The sequence below is a fragment of the Mobula hypostoma genome, chromosome 1 (genome assembly GCF_963921235.1).
Source record: "Mobula hypostoma chromosome 1, sMobHyp1.1, whole genome shotgun sequence".
NCBI lineage: Eukaryota > Metazoa > Chordata > Chondrichthyes > Myliobatiformes > Myliobatidae > Mobula > Mobula hypostoma.
Window position 1 is genome coordinate 135,328,001 of NC_086097.1, and position 23,654 is coordinate 135,351,654.

The following is a 23,654-nucleotide window of genomic DNA, read 5'->3' on the forward strand; positions in this document are numbered from 1 at the left end:
GGTTCTGAGCTAAAGTTAACATTCGGAGGGGGAGGAGATCTACATAAAAAAAACGGGGGACAGAATGGTGGTGCAGCAGATAGTGCAGCTTTCCCAGTAGTCCAGCAATCTGGGCTCAATCTTGACCTTTGGTGTTCTGTGGTGTTTTGCAGGTCTTTTGACTGAGCGTGTTTACCCTGCATACTCTTTCCTCCACATCCCAATAATGTATTAGTAAATAGGTTAATGGGCAACTGTAAATTACCCCTCATTCTGGTGACAGGAAAACCTGAGTGGTAAGAGAGAGGATGGGTGGAAGGAGAATTAGTGGGAGAATGGTATTGATGGGATTGCTCCAAGATTCATGATAGACTCAATGGGCTCCTATGCTCTGAGGAAAAATGAAAACATTACTTTTTTGGAAAATATATAATGAAGAAATTTGAAGTGAAAAATAATTTGCAAGAAAGTCAGTCACAAATTGTAAAACATACTGTAGTGTTCTATGACTCTATATTTAAGAGAAACTTGGATAGGTATATGTATGAAAGGAGTATGGATGGCTATGGTCCGGGTGCAGGTCGATGGGACTAGGCAGAGTAATGGTTCGGCACAGACTAGATGGGCCAAAGGGCCTGATTCTGTGCTGCAGTGTTTTACGGCCCTATGAATATTATTAGACAACAGAAATCTGACCAATGGCTGACAGTAAACTATAAAGAGGGGATATAAACAGAAGGGATGACAAGACGGCCTACAGGGATGAGGTCCAGCACCTGGCTGCATGGTGTGCCGACAACAATCTGGCCTTTAAACAACCCGGCATATAGATGAGGGTAGTGCAGTGGATGTGATCTATATGGATTTTAGTAAGGCATTTGACAAGGTTCCACACGGTAGGCTTATTCAGAAAGTTAGAAGGCATGGGATCCAGGGAAGTTTGGCCAGGTGGATTCAGAATTGGCTTGCCTGCAGAAGGCAGAGGGTGATGGTGGAGGGAGTACATTCAGATTGGAGGATTGTGACTAGTGGTGTCCCACAAGGATCTGTTCTGGGACCTCTACTTTTCGTGATTTTTATTAACGACCTGGATGTGGGGGTAGGAGGGGGGGGTTGGCAAGTTTTCAGACGACACAAAGGTTGGTGGTGTTGTAGATAGTGTAGAGGATTGTCAAAGATTGCAGAGAGACATTGATAGGATGCAGAAGTGGGCTGAGAAGTGGCAGATGGAGTTCAACCCAGAGAAGTGTGAGGTGGTACACTTTGGAAGGACAAACTCCAAGGCAGAGTACAAAGTAAATGGCAGGATACTTCGTAGTGTGGAGGAGCAGAGGGACATGTCCACAGATCCCTGAAAGTTGCCTCACAGGTGGATAGGGTAGCTAAGAAAGCTTATGGGGTGTTAGCTTTCATAAGTTGAGGGATAGAGTTTAAGAGTCGCGATGTAATGATGCAGCTCTGTAAAACTCTGGTTAGGCCACACTTGGAGTATTGTGTCCAGTTCTGGTCACCTCACTATAGGAAGGATGTAGAAGCATTGGAAAGGGTACAGAGGAGATTTACCAGGATGCTGCCTGGTTTAGAAAGTATGCATTGTGATCAGAGATTAAGGGAGCTAGGGCTTTACTCTTTGGAGAGAAGGAGGATGAGAGGAGACATGATAGAGGTACACAAGATATTAAGAGGAATAGATAGAGTGGACAGCCAGCGCCTCTTCCCCAGGGCACCACTGCTCAATACAAGAGGACATGGCTTTAAGGTAAGGGGTGGGAAGTTCAAGGGGGATATTAGAGGAAGGTTTTTTACTCAGAGAGTGGTTGGTGCATGGAATGCACTGCCTGAGTCAGTGGTGGAGGCAGATACACTAGTGAAGTTTAAGAGACTACTAGACAGGTATATGGAGAAATCTAAGGTGGGGGCTTATATGGGAGGCAGGGTTTGAGGGTCAGCACAACATTGTGGGCCGAAGGGCCTGTACTGTGCTGTACTATTCTATGTTCTATGTATGTTCTATGTTACATAGAAACAAAGAAAATAGGTGCAGGAGTAGGCCATTCGGCCCTTCAAGCCTGCACCGCCATTTATTATGATCATGGCTGATCATCCAACTCAGAACCCTGCACCAGCCTTCCCTCCATACCCCCTGATCCCCGTAGCCACAAGGGCCATATCTAACTCCCTCTTAAATATAGCCAATGAACTGGCCTCAACTGTTTCCTGTGGCAGAGAATTCCACAGATTCACCACTCTCTGTGTGAAGAAGTTTTTCCTAATCTCGGTCCTAAAAGGCTTCCCCTCTATCCTCAAACTGTGACCCCTCGTTCTGGACTTCCCCAACATCGGGAACAATCTTCCTGCATCTAGCCTGTCCAATTCCTTTAGGATTTTATACGTTTCAATCAGATCCCCCCTCAATCTTCTAAATTCCAACGAGTACAAGCCCAGTTCATCCAGTCTTTCTTCATATGAAAGTCCTGCCATCCCAGGAATCAATCTGGTGAACCTTCTTTGTACTCCCTCTATGGCAAGGATGTCTTTCCTCAGATTAGGGAACCAAAACTGCACACAATACTCCAGGTGTGGTCTCACCAAGGTCTTGTACAACTGCAATAGTAACACCCAGAAGACCAAGGAGATCATTGTGGACTTCAGGCATGCTAGGAGCCACACTCACGTCCCCATCTCTATCAACGGAACTGTAGTGGAGCAGGTATCAGGCTTCAAATTCCTTGGTGTCCATATTTCCAAAGATCTAACCTGGTCCCTGAACTCCTCCATCCTGATCAAAATGACGCAACAGCACCTTTATTTCCTGCGGAGCATCAAGAAAGCTCACCTCTGTCCCAGGATACTGATGGACTTTTACCGCTGTACCGTTAAGAGCATACTCACCAATTGCATCTCAGTGTGGTACGGCAATTGTCCCATATTGGACCACAAAGCACTCCAGCGTGTAGTGAAAACTGCCCAGCAGATTATCAGCACCCAATTGCCCACCATTGAGAACATCTACCATAAACGCTGCCTGGGCAGGGCGAAAAGCATTATCAGTGTTGCATCTCACCCTAACCATGGACTTTTTACTCTCCTCCCATCCAGTAGGCGCTACAGGAGCCTCCGCTCATGCACCAGCAGGCACAGGAAGAGCTTCTTCCCTGAGGCTGTGACACTGCTGAACCTCTCATCACAGCGCTAAGCAGTATTGCACCCATATTGTACTGTCTCAGTACTTTTATATTTGTGTGCTGTAGCACTTTTTTTATTCGCAGTTATTTTGTAAATAACACTATTCTTTGCATTTCCGGTCAGATGCTAAATGCATTTCATTGGCTTTGTATCTGTACTCGGCTCAATGACAATAAAGTTGAATCTAATCTATCTAATCTAATCTAAATGGTGTTCAGTATCAGATTATAGTCTGTTCAATACTTCATTGTCATTTTGATGCCACCTATACCCTAAGCTTGAGTGCAATAAATGAATGTTCAAGTGACAGCAGTGTCACAGTCCAGACAGTCTGATGGTAGAAAGTAAATTATAGAAAAAACACTACATCCAAGCTAAATTTTAAAGGCCATCAGGAATGCATCTGTTTTTAATGGCTCTTCATGGCATACACTGATTAACTGAAGCATTATTAAAGGAAACTGTCTATAGAATGTATTTGACCTGAATGTTAAAAGCACAGACTGATGCAAAAACTTTCACCCAGCAATCTGAGTTTGAGAAAGGATCTGTGCAATAATGGTGTATAAACTGGAATATACGGACAGGTGAGAAATATTCTTAACACTGAGCTATATTGGAAGATTTAAATAAAGCAAATACTTCAATGGCATCATACAACATCTGGTGTGTAGCAATGTAGCAGGCCATTAAAAATAGATATTTGTAGAGTCTTCCTTAAAGATATTATCACATATCTTGGCTGATCTTCCAGCCATTTTGCAATATTTCACACTGAAAACAGAGATGTAAATTACCTCACTCTCTGTTCCACAAGCTTCTGCTCCTCTTCATATAGGATTTTTCTTCTCTGTTCTTCAGCTTTCTGGAGTAACTCCTGCTGCCGATACCAGGCAGCATTCTCAGCCTGCCTCCTCACACTCTCAGCCTGAAGCTCATGGGCCAATTGCCTAGCAGACCGTGACAGCAAAAATTAATGCACTACAGTGAAATTTACACTGGACCATGAGCAGGAGAACTATAAAAACAACTTTTCATCCATTGAACAATGAGTTTCCTGAGCTGAACCACCCCTAGAATGGATCATAGCTTCCTTTGCTTGAACTGGATCAGGATTCCATACTATGCTCATCCAACACAATTTTAAAATCTACCACATATTCCCCAAATGAGTACACAAGCAAATCTCCTTCCACCGTACCCTACTAAAATGGTTTGGATTAGATCATTTAACCTTTGAAACTCAAGACGAGACTACTGAATTGTCTTCATAATTTAAACACCGGTGTAAGGGAATAATCTGGTCTTAGTGTGAGTGTGAGGTAGAATCTTGGGAAAGTCAACAGGAATAGGTTACAGGAAAAATTAATGGGGGGAATGAAATTGCTCAGCAGGAGTCAATGGAGTGAATGTCCTGCTACTTTTCACATTATATATTAATGATCTGGAAGATGGATTTGTGGCCATGTTTGTGGATGATACAAAGATAGGTGTTGGGGCAGGTAGTACTGAGGAAGTAAGGAGTCTGCAAAAGGAATTGGCTAGATTAGGAGAATGGGCAAAGAAGTGGCTGGTGGAATATAGTCACACAAACAACAGGAATTCTGCAGATGCTGGAAATTCAAGCAACACACATCAAAGTTGCTGGTGAACGCAGCAGGCCAGGCAGCATCTCTAGGAGGAGGTACAGTCGATGTTTCAGGCCGAGTACATCACAGAGGCAAAGAAAGGACTCAAACTAAAGTGGATTACCAAGTTTCTCTGAAGTTGTTGGGTCTGAAGCCACACTGGAATTATCCATGCAGTAACATTACATGTGTTAACATTCAGCTCGTCAACTTTTTTGCACTGGGATTTACTATGCAATGGGCAAGTATGACAGATCTAGATTAACTTGTGAGCCTGCAATAAAACTGCACAATGAAGAATGACACAGCTCTCTTTTAAAATTAATTGTCACATTTACCTTTCCTTTAAGTATTCCAACTCTTCCTGCCAAATCCTCTCTCGTTCTTGAGTCTGATAGTTAATAATAAATGTTGGATATTTATTAAATATTGGATACTGGCCCTTGGTTAATGGTACAAAGTCATCCAGCATACGCTTGGGATGAACATCGTCAGGTGTGGTATCCATTAGATGGTATGCTTCCTTGATTACTGCTTCGAGGTCCAAGTTATTGCGGTGATGGAAGAAATTCTACAGCAGATAAAAGATCATTTGAACTTTCTATTTAATGTACAAAACTTTTATAACATCTTTTTCTCATTCCCAAACATTCTCATACTGTATATAGTTATATTAGAAAAGGCCTTGCATTCCTGTAGTACATGACACATCCTTTCCACAAAACATTAAAATATTTCCGAAGTGTGGTCACTATTACAAAATATGGCAACCTGTTTGGACACAACCATCTTCCATAATCAGTCGGGTGATGACAATAATAACTTTATTTATATAGCTCCTTTCATACATTAAGATGCAGGCTCAAAGTACATAGATTTTAAAGATAAATCAATATAATCATAAGAAAATGAGGCAAAATTAAAAATCATAAGACAAAGATTATATAGAATAAAATGTAATCAAATATAGAAAGTTATATAAATATAATCAACAACAGGCAGCAATTAATCCTCTAAGTGGGCCAAATTAAAAAGTAGGTTTTTAGAAATGTTTTGAAACATTCCGAAGTACTAGCCTGGCATACCTTAGTCAGTAGAGTATTCCATACTTTTGATGCATAAAAGCAAAAGGACAGTTCTGTATGTTTGACTCCAGGAACACTAAGCAAACCAGTATTCGCGGATCTAAGATTGGGGATAGACACTCCAAAATATATAGAGGAGCTAGATTATTCACAGCCTTATATACAATTAAGAGTATTTTAAAATTTATCCTAAACGACACAGTCAGCCAGTGTAATGATGCCAAAGCTGGCGAAGTGTGTCTCAGATTTTGTTTTTTTTTGGCTAAGATTCTTGCTGCTGCATTTTGAACAAGCTGCAGCTGATTTACATCTTTCTTAGGCAGTTCTGAAAAAAGAGTGCATTACAGTAGTCTAATCGGCTAAAAAAAAAGTATGTACCAATTTTTCTGCATCTTGAGATGTTATAAGAAACTGAACTTCTTTAAATGAAAGAATGGAGGTGGCATCCATTAGTCTCATGAGACCATGGATCTGCGACTGGAAAGGTTCTCCAAGGCACAGGCCTGGGCAAGGTTGCATAGAAGACCGGCAGTTGCCCATGCAGCAAGTCTCCCCTCTCCACGACACTGATGTTGTCCAAGGGAAGAGCAAGGGCCAATACAGCTTGGCACCAGTGTCATCGCAGGAGTTGCCAGAACGAGATTGAAGGCAACGTCGGACTGCCTTAGGGACTCCAGCTCCGGATTTGTCCTCAGGGTTTACTCCCAAAGCCTTTCCCGTGAGTGGGTATGGCCGCAAGGCAGCGGAGGTTTGAAATCAGAGTTTTACCCTCTGATTAGATGAATTGCCTTCCCAGGCTGATGAGCTCCATCAAATGAAAGAATGCAGTCTTAGTAATATGGTTAATGTGATATGAAATTTAGCTCAGTCAATATTAAAGCCTAAATTCTTTACTTAGGGCTTGATTTGTAAAGTCAGATGATCAGTTTATTTCTCGGATTGATGCTTTTTTATTACTACTGTGACGAGAATACACATAAAATTAAGATGTTTGCTGGCCTGGGCTAGCATCAGTGACATCAGCAAGTGGTCTGCCACCTGCCCTCAGGGGAAGGAGAGATAAGGAACAATGGAGCAGCGTCTGGAGATGTGTAATGAAGGAACGGGGGAGAGAGAGCTGTCTGGAGCGGCTCCCCTCTTTGAACCTTGAACTGTTTGAAGTGATGGACAGGCGATGCCCCAGCAGGGGGATAAAAAGGGACAGGTTCGCTAAGGCAGGACACACACGCCACCCGAGGTAACGAGACCCTGGAAGCGGTACGCCTCTCACGAGTGGGTGAGAAGTATCAGACAACGACCAGGGTGGAAAGGTACGATCAGCGGGAACCCGGTGTGTGTCCGCCCTTGCCTGGGTGCCGGGTTCACTGCAGAGGATCGACCGCATCTGGAGGAGGGGTCACAGTCGGTGACCTCAGGTGACATCACCAAGGACCTGCCCAAAAGCTGCTTGTGAGCAATATCGCCGGTCTGTGAGTGAAGCTGTGCTGAATGATCAGTTGTTCCCGTTCTATCTCTCTCTCCCCCCACGTTGTCCATCGCCATGGCAACGATTACTGCGAACTGAACTACTAAACTGGACTGAACTTTGAGTCACTTTGAAATTTGGTCATTTACCCCTAGACAACGATAGAGCTTGATTGATGCTGTTATCTTAATTCTGTGCACATGTGTGGTTATCATTGCTGAACTGTTGCATTTATTATCCTTTCGATTACTGTGTTGCTTGTTTCTTTAATAAAACTTTCTTAGTTCTAGTACTCCAGACTCCAACTGAGTGATCCATTTCTGCTGGTTTGGCAACCCAGTTACGGGGTACGTAACACTACCAATAACCATAATGATGAGAATCTATTTTGGAAATATGTCAAGGATAAACATTAGCTTGGACAATAGGGATAACGGCTCCACTTTGCCTTCCTTTGCTTATATCTACGCAAGAGGTAATATGCCTCCATAGATTAACTATCATATCACCAGAGAGCAATGAAATTCATTGGTATTTGTGTGAGGCTAACAGAGCAAACAATAGTCATGCTAGCAGTGCAAACAATAGTCATGCTAACAGTACACACAACAATAATTACAAGGACAAGTGCAAATAGACCAGAATGGTGCAACAATCGTAATTCAAAGTGAAGACGCAATAAAAATCGCTGAAGTGCAAACAGAAGAATAACAGAGGTAGAGTTAAGAATACGAGAATGTGGCAACACCACAAGAATGGGGTGTGAAAGAGGGGCTTGTTCATTCCTTCAGTGTTGTATTCTCACAGTACTAAAGTATCAGTCATTTCAGTACTACAAAGTCAGAAGTGGGAGTTGAACCCACAACTTTCAGCTCGGAGGTGAGAATGTTTCCTGCAGAACACTTCCTGGCATAATATATAGGTTCATAACAGAACCACTCTGCAAAGAAAATATTCACTTGAAACCATTTAAAAATCATATCAGGACCTTAGGGCCATTAACAATGAGGCAACAATCAATGGGACATGTAAAGCAATATAACATGTGAACAGCAGCACCTTCAGCAGGTAAGTGAAACAGGTGATTGGTTCAGGAGTCTCACAGCAGTGGGATACTGAGAAGACCCACTGAAAAAATACAGAGGGCAACCATTGAACTTCACGTTAATTCCAAAGTCCCTACAGATAATTAGATAATTCGCAATCACACATTGTACTCTTCATTCATTTCTAACGAAATCGAGGACAGTCTCTCAGTGGGAGTGGAACAAACTATTAAAGTGACAGGCAACTGACACCCTTGCTGCTTGATGGACCTATTCTGTAAATACAGATTATTTTCTGTGTTTGATTTGAGATTATGCCACAGGACTTGAGTTCACACAGAATCTTTATGTATTTATAATAGAGTCTGGAAGAATTCTGTTATTAACAGAACATCCTTCAGTGTGTTATCCATTGGTGCAAGACTGAAGCTTGCATCCATGGTTTGTTTTATGCAAATATCAGCAAGCATTAGAAACATAGAAAAACTACAGCACAATATAGGCACTTCGGCCTACAATGCTGAATATGTACTTACTTTAGAAATTGCCTAGGGTTACCCATAGCCCTCTATTTTCCTAAGCTCCATGTACCTCTCCAAGAGCCTCTTAAAAGACCCTATTGTATCCGCCTCAACCACCGTCGCTGGCAGCCCATTCCACGCACTCCACCACTCTCTGCGTAAAAAACTTACCCCTGACATCTCTGTACCTACTTCCAAGCACCTTAAAAACTGTGTCCTCTCATGTCAGCCATTTCAGCCTTGGGAAAAAGCCTCTGACTATCCACAGGATCGATGCCTCTCATCATCTTATATGCCTCTATCAGATTACCTCTCATCCTCCGTTGCTCTGAGGAGAAAAGACCAAGTTCACTCAACCTATTCTCATAAGGTATGCTCCCCAATCCAGGCAACATCCTTGTAAGTCTCCCCTGCACCCTTTCTATAGTTTCCGCATCTTTCCGATAGTGAGGTGACCAGAACTGAGCACAGAACTCCAAGTGGGGTCTGACCAGGGTCCTATACAGCTGTAACATTACCTCTTGGTTCTTGAACTCAATCCCATGATTGATGAAGGCCAATACACCGGAAGACTTCTTGACCACACAGTCAACCTGCGTAGCAGCTTCGAGTGTCCTTTGGATTCGAACCCCAAGCTCCCTTTGATCCTCCACACTGCCAAGAGTCTTACCATTAATACTATATTCTGCCATCATATTTGACCTACCAAAATGAACCACCTCACACTTATCTGGGTTGAACTTCAAATGTCACTTCTCAACCCAGTTTTGCATCCTATTGATATCCCACAGCAACCTCTGACAGCCCTCTACACTATCCAAAACACCCCCAACCTTTGTGTCATCAGCAAATTTACTAATCCATCCCTCCACCTCCTCATCTGGGTCATTTATGAACATCACAAAGAGAAGGGGTTCCAGAACAGATCCCCGAGGCACACCACTGGTGACCGACCTCCATGCAGAACATGAGCCGTCTACAACCACTCTTTGCCTTCTGTGGGCAAGCCAGTTCTGGATCCACAAAGCAAGGTCCCCTTGGATCCCATGCCTCCTACCTTTCTCAATAAGCCTTGCATGGGGTACCTTATCAAATGCCTTACAGAAATCCATATATATTACATCTACTGCTCTACCATTAATGTGTTTAATCACATCCTCAAAAAATTCAATCAGGTTCATAAGGCATGAACTGCCTTTGACAAAGCCATCATATTATACCACTCCAAATGGTCATAAATCCTGCCTCTCAGGATCTTCTCCATCAACTTACCAACCACTGAAAGACTCACTTTTCTATAAATTTTCTGGGCTATCTCTACTCCCTTTCTTGAATAAGGGAACAACATCTTCAACTCTCCAATCCTCTGAAACTTCTCCCGTCCTCATTGATGATGCAAAGATCATTACCAGAGGCTCAGCAATCTCTTCCCTCGCTTCCCACAGTAGCCTGGGGTACATCTCCTCCGGTCCAGGCGACTTATCCAACTTGATGCTTTCCAAAAGCTTCAGCACATCCTCTTTCTTAATGTATACATGCTCCAGCTTTTCAATCCACTGTCAGTCATCCCTACAATTGCCAAGGTCCATTTCCGCAGAGAATACTGAAGCAAAGCATTCATTAAGTACCTCTGCTACCTCCTCCGGTTCAATATACGCTTCTCCACTGTTACACTTGATTGGTCTGATTCTCTCACGACTCATCATCTTGTTCTTCACATACTTGTAGAATGCCTTGGGGTTTTCCTTAATAATGCTCGCCAAGGCCTTCTCATGGCCCCTTCTGGCTCTCCTAATTTCGTTCTTAAGCTCCTCCCTGCTAGCCTCATAATTTTCTAGATCTCTATCATTACCTAGTTTTTTGAACCTTTCGAAAGCTTTTCTTTTCTTCTTGACTAGATTTTCAACTGCCTTTGTACACCACGGTTCCTGTACCCTACCTCATTTCCCTGTCTCATTGGAATGTACCTATGCAGAATGCCATGCAAATATCCTCTCAACATTTGCTACATGTCTGCCGTACATTTCCCTGAGAACATCTGTTACCAATTTATGCTTCCTGTCTGATCGCTTCATATTTCCCCTTACTCGTTTTAAACGTTTTCCTAACTTGTCTGCTCCTATACCTCTTGAATGCTACGGTAAAGGAGATAGAATTGTGATCACTATCTTCAAAATGCTCTCCCACTGAGAGACCTGACACCTGACCAGGTTCATTGTAGGCTTGTAGGCTCATCTACATATTGTGTCAAGAAACCTTCCTGAACACACCTAACTAACTCCATCCCATCTAAACCCCTTGCTCTTGGGAGATGCCAATAAATCTTTGGGAAATTAAAATCTCCCACCGCAACCCTGTTGTTATTACTCCCTTCCAGAATCTGTCTCCCTATCTGCTCCTCGATGTCCCTGCTGCTATTGGGTGGTCTATAAAAAAACACCCAGTAGAATTATTGACCCCTTCCTGTTTCCAACTTCCACCCACAGAGATTCAGTAGACAATCCCTCCATGACTTCCTCCTTTTCTGCAGTCATGACTATCTCTGATCAGCAGGCCACACTCCCGCCTCTTTTGCCCCCCTCCCTGTCTTTTCTGAAACATCTAAAGCCTGGCACTCTTAAGTAGCCATTCCTGCCCCTCAGCCTTCCAAGTCTCCGTAATGGCCACAACATCATAGCTCCAAGTACTGATCCACGGCTCTAAGTTCATCTGCTTTGTTCATGATACTCCTTGCACTAAAATAGGAACATCTCAAACCATCAGTCTGAGCACATCCCTTTTCTATCACCTGCCTATCCTCCCTCTCACACTGCCTCGCCTGGCTATTGTTAAAATAAAATGTAGCAGACCAAGTTTTTTGAAGTGAAGTGGTTTTTACTTCAGTGGTTGGTAAGTTGATGGAGAAGATCCTGAGAGGCAAGATTTATGAACATTTTGGCAGACATAATATCATTAGAAATAGTCAGCATGGCTTTGTGAAAGGCAGGTCGTGCCTTATGAGCCTGACTGAATTTTTTGATGATGTGACTAAACACATTGATGATGGTAGAGCAGTAGATGCAGTGTATATGGATTTCAGCAAGGCATTTGACAACGTACTCCATGCAAGGCTTATTGAGAAAGTAAGGAGGCATGGGATCCAAGGGGAAATTGCTTTGTGGATCCAGAACTGGCTTGCCCACAGAAGGCAAAGAGTGGTTGTAGACGGGTCATGTTCTGCATGGAGGTCGGTCACCAGTGGTGTACCTCAGGGATCTGTTCTGGGACCCCTTCCCTTCATGATTTTTATAAGTGACCTGGATGAAGAACTGGAAGGATGGGTTAGTAAATTTGCTGATGACACAAAGATTGGAGGTGTTCTGGATAGTGTGGAGGGCTGTCAGAGATTTCAGCAGGACATTGATAGGGTGCAAAAATGGGCTGAGAAGCGGCAGATGGAGTTCAACCCAGTTGTGAGGTGGTTCATTTTGGTAGGTCAAATATATTGGCAGAATATAGTATTAATGTTAAGACTCTTGGCAGTGTGGAGGATCAGAGGGGTCTTAGAGTCTGAGCCCATAGGATACTCAAGGCTGCCGCGCAGAATTACTCTGTAGTTAGGAAAACATATGGTGCATTGGCCTTCATCAACAGTGGGACTGAGTTTAGGAGCCGAGAGGTAATGTTGCAGGAGAAGAAGATGGTGGTGAGACGGCAGCATGTGCAGCCACTTCGGTGGTGATATCTGTTATCTGTCAAGTAGGGGACCGTGCACAATTCTGATTTGACGGAGACAGACGTGAGAGCACAGAGGAACATCTGGAAAACTTCTGAAATGCCCGCTTCGCTGCCGCTGCTACTGTGTGGTAACCGGAATCTCCAGAGCAGAAGGCCCCGAAATCCTCGGCTTTGCGTGTTTCAGCGGCCGGGGCGAGGTCGATGGCGCTCGGGAGGCTGTATCGCAGAGGCTGGTCAGAAGCTCGAAGTTTTCGGATGGATGGACTCAGTGTTGGCTGTGGTCAGCTGCTTCCGAGGCATTGGCACGTTGACGGTGCCTGGGGGTTTATGGCAGGGAGTTTCTCCCTTTTGCCGCCTGCTATCGGGGACTTGGAAGTCGGTTGACTCTGGGACTTTTGAGACTTAATTTACCGTGCCCATGGTTTGTTCTTCATCAAATTATGGTATTGCTTTGCACTGCTGTAACTATATGTTATAATTATGTGGTTCTGTCAGTGTTAGTCTTTGGTTTGTCCTGTTTTCTGTGATCACTCTGGAGAAACATTGTATCATTTCTTAAAGCATGTATGCATTTCTAAATGACAATAAAAAGAGGACCGAGTGTTCTCATCATCTAAAAAGAGTGTTCTCATAATCTATATAGGACCCTAGTCAGACCCTACTTGGAGTACTGTGCTCAGTTCTGATCGCCTCATTATAGGAAGGATGTGGAAAACATAGAAAGGGTGCAGAGGAGATTTACAAGGATGTTACCTGGACTGGGGAGCATGCCTTATGAGAATAGTTGCATGAACTTGGCCTTTTTTCCTTGGAGCGACAGAGGATGAGAGGTGACCTGATAGAGGTGTATAAGATGATGAGAGGCATTGATCGTGTAGATAGTCAGAAGTTTTTTCCCCAGGGCTAAAATGGTTACCATAAGAGGACAGAGGTTTAAGGTGCTGGGGAGTAGGTATAGAGGAGATATTAGGAGTAAGTCCCCCCCCCCAAACAGAGAGTGGTGAGTGCGTAGAAAGGACTGCTGGCAACGGTGGTGGAGTCGGATACGATAGGGTCTTTTAAGAGACTCCTAGACAGGTATATGGAGATCGGAAAAATAGAGGGCTATGGGTAACCCTAGGTAATTTCTCAGGTAAGGACATGTTCGGCACAGTTTTGTGGGCTGAAGGGCCTGTATTGTGCTGTAGGGTTTCTATGAAGTACTCAGACCACCTGATTGCAAGAGTGCTGAATGGGTTTAAAAAGGAGGAAGAAAATTAAGAGACAGAAGAATGGGCAGAAGAGGAGAAAACAGCAAAAAAAAAAGCAGGGGATGGCTGTGTACGTAGTTCTGTTGAAAAGGTATATTTTAACATTTAAATAGAATAATTTTAAAAAGAAAACAATGTTAAAACTAAATTTACAAGTAACAGCAAAGTTTGGAAAATAACACAATCTACAAGAGTTTAAAATACCTCAAGGTCTTCTTTTATATTGCAATGAAGCAGTGGAACTCGAGAACAAATTAAATAGGCTGCTACTGCCATCAACAGGAAGGATGGATGATTGGAAAAAATGTTGTCAAACAGCTTCAGCCACTCGTTTCTTGTCAGTACCTCAGAAAACAGTGTCTCAAGAAGCGGCCAAGCATAGGACTGTTGACAGAAGCAAGAACAGCAATCTTAGAAATGTTACTCAGATAAATAACAAATGAAAAAGAAGTCATTCTATTGGGACTTGGACATATTTCAGAACTCTTCAGTTCTGTTAGTACTGTTTGTTGATTATACCTCACCATTCAACAGCATCACCCCCTCACTACTAATAACCTACCTTAAACCCTGGGCCTCTATATCTCCCTTTGCAACTAGATCCTTGAATTCCTTAACTGGGAGATCACAATCAGTGCAGATTAGTAATAAGATCTCCTCCTCGCTGACCATCACAGATGTGCCCCTTACTACACTGCTCTACTCTCTCAACACTCATGACTGTGTGGCTAAGCAAACCTCAAATGTCATCTGTAAGTTCACTGACAACACCGCTGATGTTGACAGAATCTCAGGTGGCAATGAGGCAGATTATGGGAGTGAAATCGGCGGTTTCAGGGGTGTTGCAACAACAAACTCGCACTCAACCAGCTACACCAAGGAATTGATAGTCAATTTGAAGAAAGAGAAATTGGGAGAGCATGCACCGTCCTCATTGAGGGGTCAGTGATGGAAAGGGTGAGCAGTTCAAGTTACTGAGTCAACATCTTGGAGGATTTATCCTGCGCCCAACACATGTAGAAGGCACAAATGGCTCTACTTTGTTAGGAGTTTGAGGAGATTTGGTACACCACTGAAGACTGACTAACCTCTATGGATGTACAAACAAGAAAAATCTGTAGATGCTGGAAATCCAAGCAACACACACAAAATGCTGGAGGAACTCAGCAGGCCAGGCAGCATCAATGGAAAAGAGTAAACAGTCAACGTTTCAGTCCTGATGAAGGCCTGAAAGCATTCAGACTGGTTACATCATGGAATGCTGTGGAAGCTCCAATGCACAGGATTGCAAAAGGCTGCAGAGTTTTATACTCAGCTAGCTCCATCCCCACCAAAGAACATTTTCAAGAGGCAGTGCCTCAAGAAGGCAGGATTCATTCAGAACCCTCACTATCCTTTTCTCATTACTACCATCAAGGAGGAAGTAAAGAAGCCCAAAGACCCACAGTCAATGATTTATGAACAGCTTCTTTCTCTCCATCATCCCTTTTTGGACTATTTATTCACTTTTGTAATTTATTCATATATATTTCAATGTCTTTGCACTGTAATGCTGTCACAAAACATATTTCACACATCATACATCACTAATAATAAATATGATTACAATTCTCAATGAGAAGAACATAGTACTTTGAAAATTAAACTAATTGTGCTGATTTGACATTCTGGGGTAATTTCATACAATTTACTGAAAACTGGATCATTATATTTAATACTGGAACATATAGCTTTGAAACTGGCATTTGAGCTTACATGATGAAAAATAGTTATAAGATGCAAGTTTCCTTTTTATCTATAAAAAGATAGTGAAATAACCTTGCACAGGTTATTTATAATCAAAATGATATCGTAACACTTGTAAAAATAAAAAGTACTCAGATTCAACATTAAATTTCTGATCTGTTCATGAGACTATGGGAAAAAAAAACTACTGTGGGAATGTCACTCAAGTAAAATAGGAAGCTTTTTTATGGTTTGTATCTAGGTACCTTGGACTAAAGAATGGGTTTCTTTGGAATTCAGTTCTATGCCTGGTATAGAACTCTACACTATACTCTGCATTACAGCCACGATGTGTTTAGCAAAACGTCATAAACACACAATAGAAGATAATCTGCTCAATCAAAATTACTTAAATGCTTAACTACCTGTGAGGTTATGTTGTAGTTCACCAAATGCTGCAATAGCTCCTTGTCATGGTGGGCCAGAATGTTCTCAATCATACCCAGGAGATTTATTGGAGGATTTGGAAAATATTCAAACCAATGCTGGCACCAGTTTACTAAAAATGTAAAGTTAACATTCAGTTAACATTCGCAGTTTTACATTCAATATCAAAACTTTAGTTTAAAAAATGAAGTAACTAATCAAAAGTGCTTCCCCTCCTACTTACCTATGACAGTAGCAACAACTTCAAACCCAATCAACTGGTTATTCTGAAAGAGTTTTACAAACGGGAATGCTAGTAGTGGAAGATAAGAGACTTCACTAAAGATGGTTGACCAATGAGCCATAGCCGACAATATCCTGATGAACAAAAACAGTGTAATAAATTAAAATAATAATTTTATTTCCTTTCAATTGAATCTCTCTGCAATGGACATGGTTTCTGAAACTCAATCATGTCTATAGTACCTTTCCAAAAGAGATTAAACCACCTCCTAATCTATGATAATGATCAAATTAATTCAGACTATAAAGAACAGTTCAACTTTTCATGAAAAGGTTATGTAATTTTTTATAATAAGTAAGAGCCCAAATCAAATCTAACTGTAATACTAATGCAATTATCCTAATTTAAATCTTATCAATGGGTAAGAAGTGACTGCATGGGGAGAAATTCATCTCTAGTACTAAATAATTACATCAGTTAAACTCACCCTCACTGAAAGGCCAGACTCATGCACTGCCTTGGAGCTAGATTTCTTTCCCAAAGCATCCACCCTCATTAGACATGGAATTTCACCACCCATAAACTGGCAGTGGGTTGTCTTAGGAATTGGAATCCCTAACACAGTTCATAACCTTGGGAAGGAACAATTTGAGCACTTGAATTGATCTGTTATATTTTCTAAATTGCTCTCATTCTGACTGAGAAACTATCCATTCAGTTCAATCTGAAATAATGCTCCCTCAACCTTTGGTATATAGAGTGCTCCCCATAGTTCACTTCATCTGCCAAATAATGTGATGAATTAGACTCATTATTTTACTTCTATTCATAGATATACACAACTGTATCCAGCATTTATCAATGATCTAGTTATTATAAATCAACAATTATTGGGATGGCCTCAGATAACTCATTTAATGCTGACCTACTGTAGTTATTTTATAATTGTACACCTAGGAAGCATATTTCATTATGGATTAATTATTTCATATAAACAAAATGGTCAAATTTTTCCTCCCTTCTTAAGTCAATGCTTGTGATTAATGGTGCAGCCGCACAGTGCTAGACAGGAAATTCCAAAGTGGTGACGGAGAGACAGTGAATGCTGGAAAAACACTCAGCATTTCAGGCAGCATCTTCGAGAAGAGAAAAAGAGGTAATGCTTTCATCAGCAGTGGGAAAAGTTTAAACCGAGCATGGTGTAGAGCTGGTGGAGAGAACCAGCTATGGCATGACGAAGAGAGATTAAATGTGAAAACAAAATATTAAGACCATAAGATATAGGAGTAGGATTAGGCCATTTGGCCCTTCAAGTCTGTACCGCCATTTGATCAGGGCTGATCCATTTTCCCCCTCAGCCCCAATCTACTGCCTTCTCCCCATATCCTTTCATGCTCTGACCAATCAAGAATCTATCAACCTCTGCCTTAAGTATACATAAAGGCTTGACCTCCACAGCCACCTGTGGCAAAGAATTCCACAGATTCACTACTCTGTAGCTACAGAAATTCCTCCTCATCTCCATTCTAAAAGGACATCCCTCTATTCTGAGGAAGTGTCCTTTGGTCCCAGGTTCTCCCACCATAGGAAACATCCTCTCTACATCCACTCTATAAAGGCCTTTCAACATGTGATAGGTTTCAATAAGGTCATCTCTCATTCTTCTGAATTCCAGTGAATACAGGACCAGAGCCATCAAAAGTTCTTCATATGACAAGCCGTTTAAACCTGGAATCATTTTCGTGAGGCTCCTTTGAACCCTCTCCAGTGACAGCACATCCAACTGCTGACAGTGTGGAGGAGAATGAAGATTGTGGAAAGAACAAGCAAAAATAAGGCTAAAACCAAAAGATAATAAAATATTTCAGTTGCTGAAAATCTGAAACAAACAGTTAAGGCACTACAATTTGGAAGTGAAAAAATGAGTGAACATTATACTGTATGTTGATGGCATACAGAGATAGCCAGTCACAAACAGAGAATGCCGGTTACCTGAAGGTGTTGACTTCAATGTTATTTATGGGACATGGCATGCCAACATGGAAGACTAGATCCTGATTCTTGGGCTCACATGTATGCTGTCTGAGTATTCCCAAGACTTCTTTTTTCAGTAATACAGCATCTGCAATTTTTTTTTGCCTTTTGATTACTTGTCAGCATTAAGGGATGGCTTAGACCACGAGACATAGAAGCAGAATTCAGACATTCGGTCTATCAAGTCTGCTCTGCCATTCTATCATGGATGATTTATTTTTCCTCTCAACACCATTCTTCTGCCTTCTACCCTCTACCCATAACCTTGCACACCTTGACTAATCAAGAACATATCAACCTCTGCTTTAAATAAACCCAATAACATGGCCTTCATAGCCGCCTGTGGCAATGAATTCCACAGATTCATTATCCCCCGCTGAACAAATTCCTCACTGTTCTAAATGGATGTCCCTCCCTTCTGAGGCTGCACCCACTGGTTCTAGACTCACCCACTGTAGGGGAAAAGCCTTCTCTACATCCCCTCTATCTAGGCTTTTCAATATTTGATTGGTTTCAATGGGACACCCCACCCCCCACCAATTCTTCTCACCTCCAGCAAGTACAGGCCAAGAACGTCAAACACTCCACATATGTTAAGTTGCTAATTTCCAGAATCATTCTCATGAACCTCCTCTGGATCCTCTCTAATGCCAGCACATCTTTTCTTAAAGAAGGGGCCCAAAACTCTGACCAATGCCTTCTAAAGCTTCAGCATTACATCCTTGCTCTTATATTCTAGTCCTCTCAAAATGAATGCTAACATTGCATTTCCCTTCCTTACCACTGACTCAACCTGCAAGTTAACCTTTAGAGAATCCTGCACACAGATTCCCCAGTCCCAAATTGAGTATTTTCCCCTTGTTTAGAAAATCGTCTGCGTTTATTCCTTCTACCAAAGTGCATGACCATACACTTCCCTCTACTATATTCCATCTGCTATTCTTTGCCCATTTTCCCAATATGTCTAAGTCTTCTTCAGAATCCTTGCTTTCTCAACACTACCTGCCCCTCCACCTATCTTTGTATCATCTGCAAACCTAGCCACAAAGCTATCAATTTCATCATCCAAATCACTGACATCTAATGTGAAAAGAAGCAGTCCATATACAGAACACCACTAGCACTGGCAGGCAACCAGAAAAGGTTTCCTTTATTTCCACTCCTTGCCTCCTGCCAGTCAGCCAATCTTCTATCTATGCTCGTATATTTCCTGTAACACTATGGGCTCTTATTTTGTTAAGCAACCTCATATGTGGCACCTTGTCAGAGGCCTTATGAAAATCCAAGTAAACAGCATCTACTGTCTCTCCTTTGTCTATCCTGCTTGTTATTTCTTCAAACAACTCCAACAAATTTAACAGGCAAAATTTCTCCTTCAGGAACCATGCTGACTTTGGATTATTTCAGGGATACTGATTGTGGATGATCAGCCATGATCACAGTGAATGGTGGTGCTGGCTCGAAGGGCCAAATGGCCTACTCTTGCACCTATTGTCTATCATCATGTGCCTCATCTTTCATAATGGACTCCATTATCTTCCCAACCACTGAGGTGAGGCGAACTGGCTTATCATTTCTTTTCTTCTGCTCCCCTTTTAAAGAGTGGGGTCACATTTGCAATTTTCCAGTCCTCAGGAACCATTCCAGGATCTAGTGATTCTTGAAAGATCATTACTAAAGCCTCCACAATCTCCTCAGCTACCTCTTTCAGAATACGAGGGCGTAGTCCATCTGGTCCAGATGACTTATCTACTTTCTGAACATTCAGCTTCCCAAGCACCTTCTCCTTAGTAATAGCAACTACACTCACTTCTGTCCCTGAAACGCTTGAATTTCTGGCATACTGCTAGTGTCTTCCACTGTAAAAACTGACGCAAGATACTTAATCAGTTTGTATGCCATTTCTTTGTGCCTCATTACTACCTCTCCAATGTCACTTTTCAGTGGTCCAATATCCACTTTCACCTCTTTTTCTCTTAATATATCTGAAAAAAAAACATTTTGCCTTCCCTTTTATACCATTGGCAAGCTTACCCTCATATTACTGCTTTTTTAAGTTGCTTTCTGTTGGGTTTTTTTAAAAGCTTTCCAATCCTCTAATTTCCCACTTACTTTTGCTATATTACATGCCCTCTCCTTTGCACTTATGTTGTCTTTGGCTTCCCTTGTCAGCATTGGTTGCCTCATCCTTCCTTTAGAATACTTCTTCATCTTTGTGATGTATCTATCCTGTGCCTATCAAAAGGCTCCCAGAAATTCTAGCCACTGCTGTTGAGCCATCATCCTTGCTAGTGTCCCCTTCCAGCCAAGTTTGGCCAGTTTCATGCCTCTGTAATTCTCTTTACTCCACTGTAATAATGATACATCTGACTTTAGCTTCTCTCTCTCTCTCAAACTGCAGGATGAATTTTATCATATTATGATCACTACATCCTAAAGTTTCCTTCACCTTAAGCTCCTTAATCAAATCTAGTTCATTACAAAGCACGCAATCTAGAATTGCTTTTCCCCTCATGGGGTGAATGACAGCTGTTCTCAGACAGCTCTAAAAACTTCAAGGGATTAGTGATCATCTGAATCACCTGCTGCATTTATCACTCCAGATGGTAGAGCTTATGGTATTGCAAAGTCCCTTCGTGAGCTGCTGCAGTGTACCAACAGAGAAGCATGCAATGCAACAATGATAGGAGGTTGGCTAGTTCAAAGACTTGTAGCAGCTTAGTTTATATGAACAACTTGAAGCATGTAATTTCTTCACAAGCTAATCTGTTCATTTGTAGCCTTTAAAATCTGGACAACTCAAATCAATGGTTTTTGAACAATTATATTCAAGTGCCTTTAATTCCCTCAGAGGTTCATCTCAATGATGCTCAACATACAGCTGTATTAGAATCAGAATCAGGTTTAATATCACTGGCATAAGGCATGAATTTTGTTGTTTTAAGGCAGCAATACACATTAAAAACTATAAATTACAGTAAGTGTATATAAAAAAGAGAATTAAGTAGCACAAAAAGAGAAGAAAAAATACTGAGGTAGTGTTCATGGGTTCACTGTCCATTCAAAAATATGATGGTGGAGTAGAAGTAGTCAATCCTGAAATGTTGAATTTGTCCTCAGGCTCCCCTACCTCCTCCTTGATGGTAACAATGAGAAGAGAGCATGTCCTGGGTCCTTAACGATAGATGCGACCTTTTTGAGGCATTACCTTTTGTAGGTGTCCTGGATGCTAGGGAGGTTTGTGCCCGTGATGGAGCTGGTAGAGTTTACAAATTTCAGCGGCACTTTTCAATCCTGTGAGTGGCTCTTCCATACCAGACGGTGATGCAACCAGTAAAAATACTTTCCACTATATATCCAGAGAAATTTGCAAGTGTTTTTGGTGTCATACCAATTCTCCTCAAACCCCTAATGAAACACAGCCACTGGCGATCCTTCTTTGCAATTGCATCGATATGTTGGGCCCAGGATAGATCTTCAGAGATGTTGACACCCAGGAACTTGAAACTGCTCACTTCTGATCCCTCAATGAGGATTGATTAAGTTCTCTCAACTTTCAATAGACAATAGGAGTAGGTCATTCAGCCCTTCGAGCCAGCACCGCCATTCACTGTGATCGTGGCTGATCATCCACAATCAGTATCCCGTTCCTGCCTTCTCCCCATATCCCTTGGCTCCGCTATCTTTAAGAGCTCTATCTAACTCTTTCTTGAAAGAATCCAGAGAATTGGTCTCCACTGCCTTCTGAGGCAGAGCATTCCACAGAACCACAACCCTCTGTGTGAAAAAGTTTTCCCTCAACTCCGTTCTAAATGGTCTACCCCTTATTCTTAAACTGTGGCCTCTGGTTCTGGACTCCCCCAACATCGGGAACATGTTTCCTGCCTCCAGCGTGTCCAATCCCTTAATAATCTTATATGTTTCAATCAGATCCCCTCTCATCCTTCTAAATTCCAGTGTATACAAGCCCAGTCGCTCCAATCTTTCAACATAGGCCAGACCCACCATCTCGGGAATTAACTGCGTGAACCTACGCTGCACTCTCTCAATATCTAGAATGTCCTTCCTCAAATTTGGAGACCAAAACTGTACACAATACTCCAGGTGTGGTCTCACCAGGGCCCTGTACAACTGCAGAAGGACCTCTTTGACCTCTTTCCCCTCCTGAAATCCACAATCAATTTCTTGGTCTTACTGATGCTGAATGCAAGGTTGCTGCTACAACACGACTCAACCAGCTGATCTATCTCACACCTGTACACTTCATCACAATCTGAAATTCTACCAACAATAATCGGGTCAGCGACAAATTCATAAACGCTGTTTGAGCTGTACCTAGCCACACACAATCATGGACGTATGGAGTAGAGCAGTGGGCTAAGCAAACATCCTGGAGGTGCAACAATATTAATTGTCAGCGAGAAGGAATTCAAGGATCCAGTTGAAGAGGGAGGTACAGAGGCCCAGGTTTTGGAGCCTGTTGATTAGAACTGAGGGTATGATTGTGTTGAACACTAAGCTGTAATCAGTAAACAGCAGCCTGACGTAGGTATTGCTATTGTCTAGGTGATCGAAGGCTGAGTGGAGGGCCAGTGAGATTACATCCGCTGTAGACCTGATGTGGTGAGACGCAAATTATAGCTGGTCCAGGTCCTTGCTTATGCAGGAGTTGATTCTAGCGACGAGCAGCCTCGCAAAGCACTTCTTCACAGTGGGTACAAGTGCTGCTGGACAATAGTGATTAAGCCAGCTCACCGTGCTCTTCTTGGGCACAGCTATGAAGCTGGTGGGAGCCTCCAATTGCAGCAATGAGAAGTTAAAGATGTCTTTGAGCACTCCTGTCAGTTGACTGGCACAGGTTTTCAGAGCCCTACCAGATACACCATCAGGGGGTTCACACACTTGATAGACGTTCTGATGTCGGCCTCCAAGACAGAGATCACAGGGTCAACAGATGCTGCACAGATTCACACAGGTGTAGTTTTATTCTCCCTTTCAAAGGGTGCATAAAAGATACTGAGCTAATCTGGGAGTGAAGTATCACAGCTATTCATGATGTTAGGTTTCACACTGTAGGAAATAATGCCTGCAAACCCTGCAGAGCTGATATGCATCTGATTCCATCTCTATCCCTCAATCAGAATTGTTTTGTTCATCCTTAAAGTAGCCTTCTGTAGGTCATACCAGGACTTCTTACTTAGTTCTGGATCACTAGTCTTGAATGCCACAGATCTAGCTCTCAATAGAGTACAAATGTTCCGGTTTACACCACAGCTTTTGGTTAGGGTATATTTGGTATGTTCTCGAAGGCACACACTCATCCACGCAGGACTTGCTGAAGCCGATGA

The 23,654-nt window shown here is 42.3% G+C and overlaps 1 protein-coding gene across 1 annotated transcript in view; it reads right to left on the minus strand.

Annotated features, from left to right (window-relative positions):
* The window catches only part of tbc1d31 (TBC1 domain family, member 31), a 73,447-nt gene that overhangs the window by 20,918 nt on the left and 28,875 nt on the right, over positions 1-23,654 (minus strand). Inside the window, exons 11-15 of the mRNA XM_063056242.1 lie at positions 16,273-16,406; positions 16,028-16,161; positions 14,082-14,261; positions 5,132-5,364; positions 3,963-4,115 (exon numbers count right to left, since the gene is read on the minus strand). Coding sequence (XP_062912312.1) covers positions 3,963-4,115; positions 5,132-5,364; positions 14,082-14,261; positions 16,028-16,161; positions 16,273-16,406 — 834 coding nt within the window. The remainder of the gene's footprint in view (positions 1-3,962; positions 4,116-5,131; positions 5,365-14,081; positions 14,262-16,027; positions 16,162-16,272; positions 16,407-23,654) is intronic.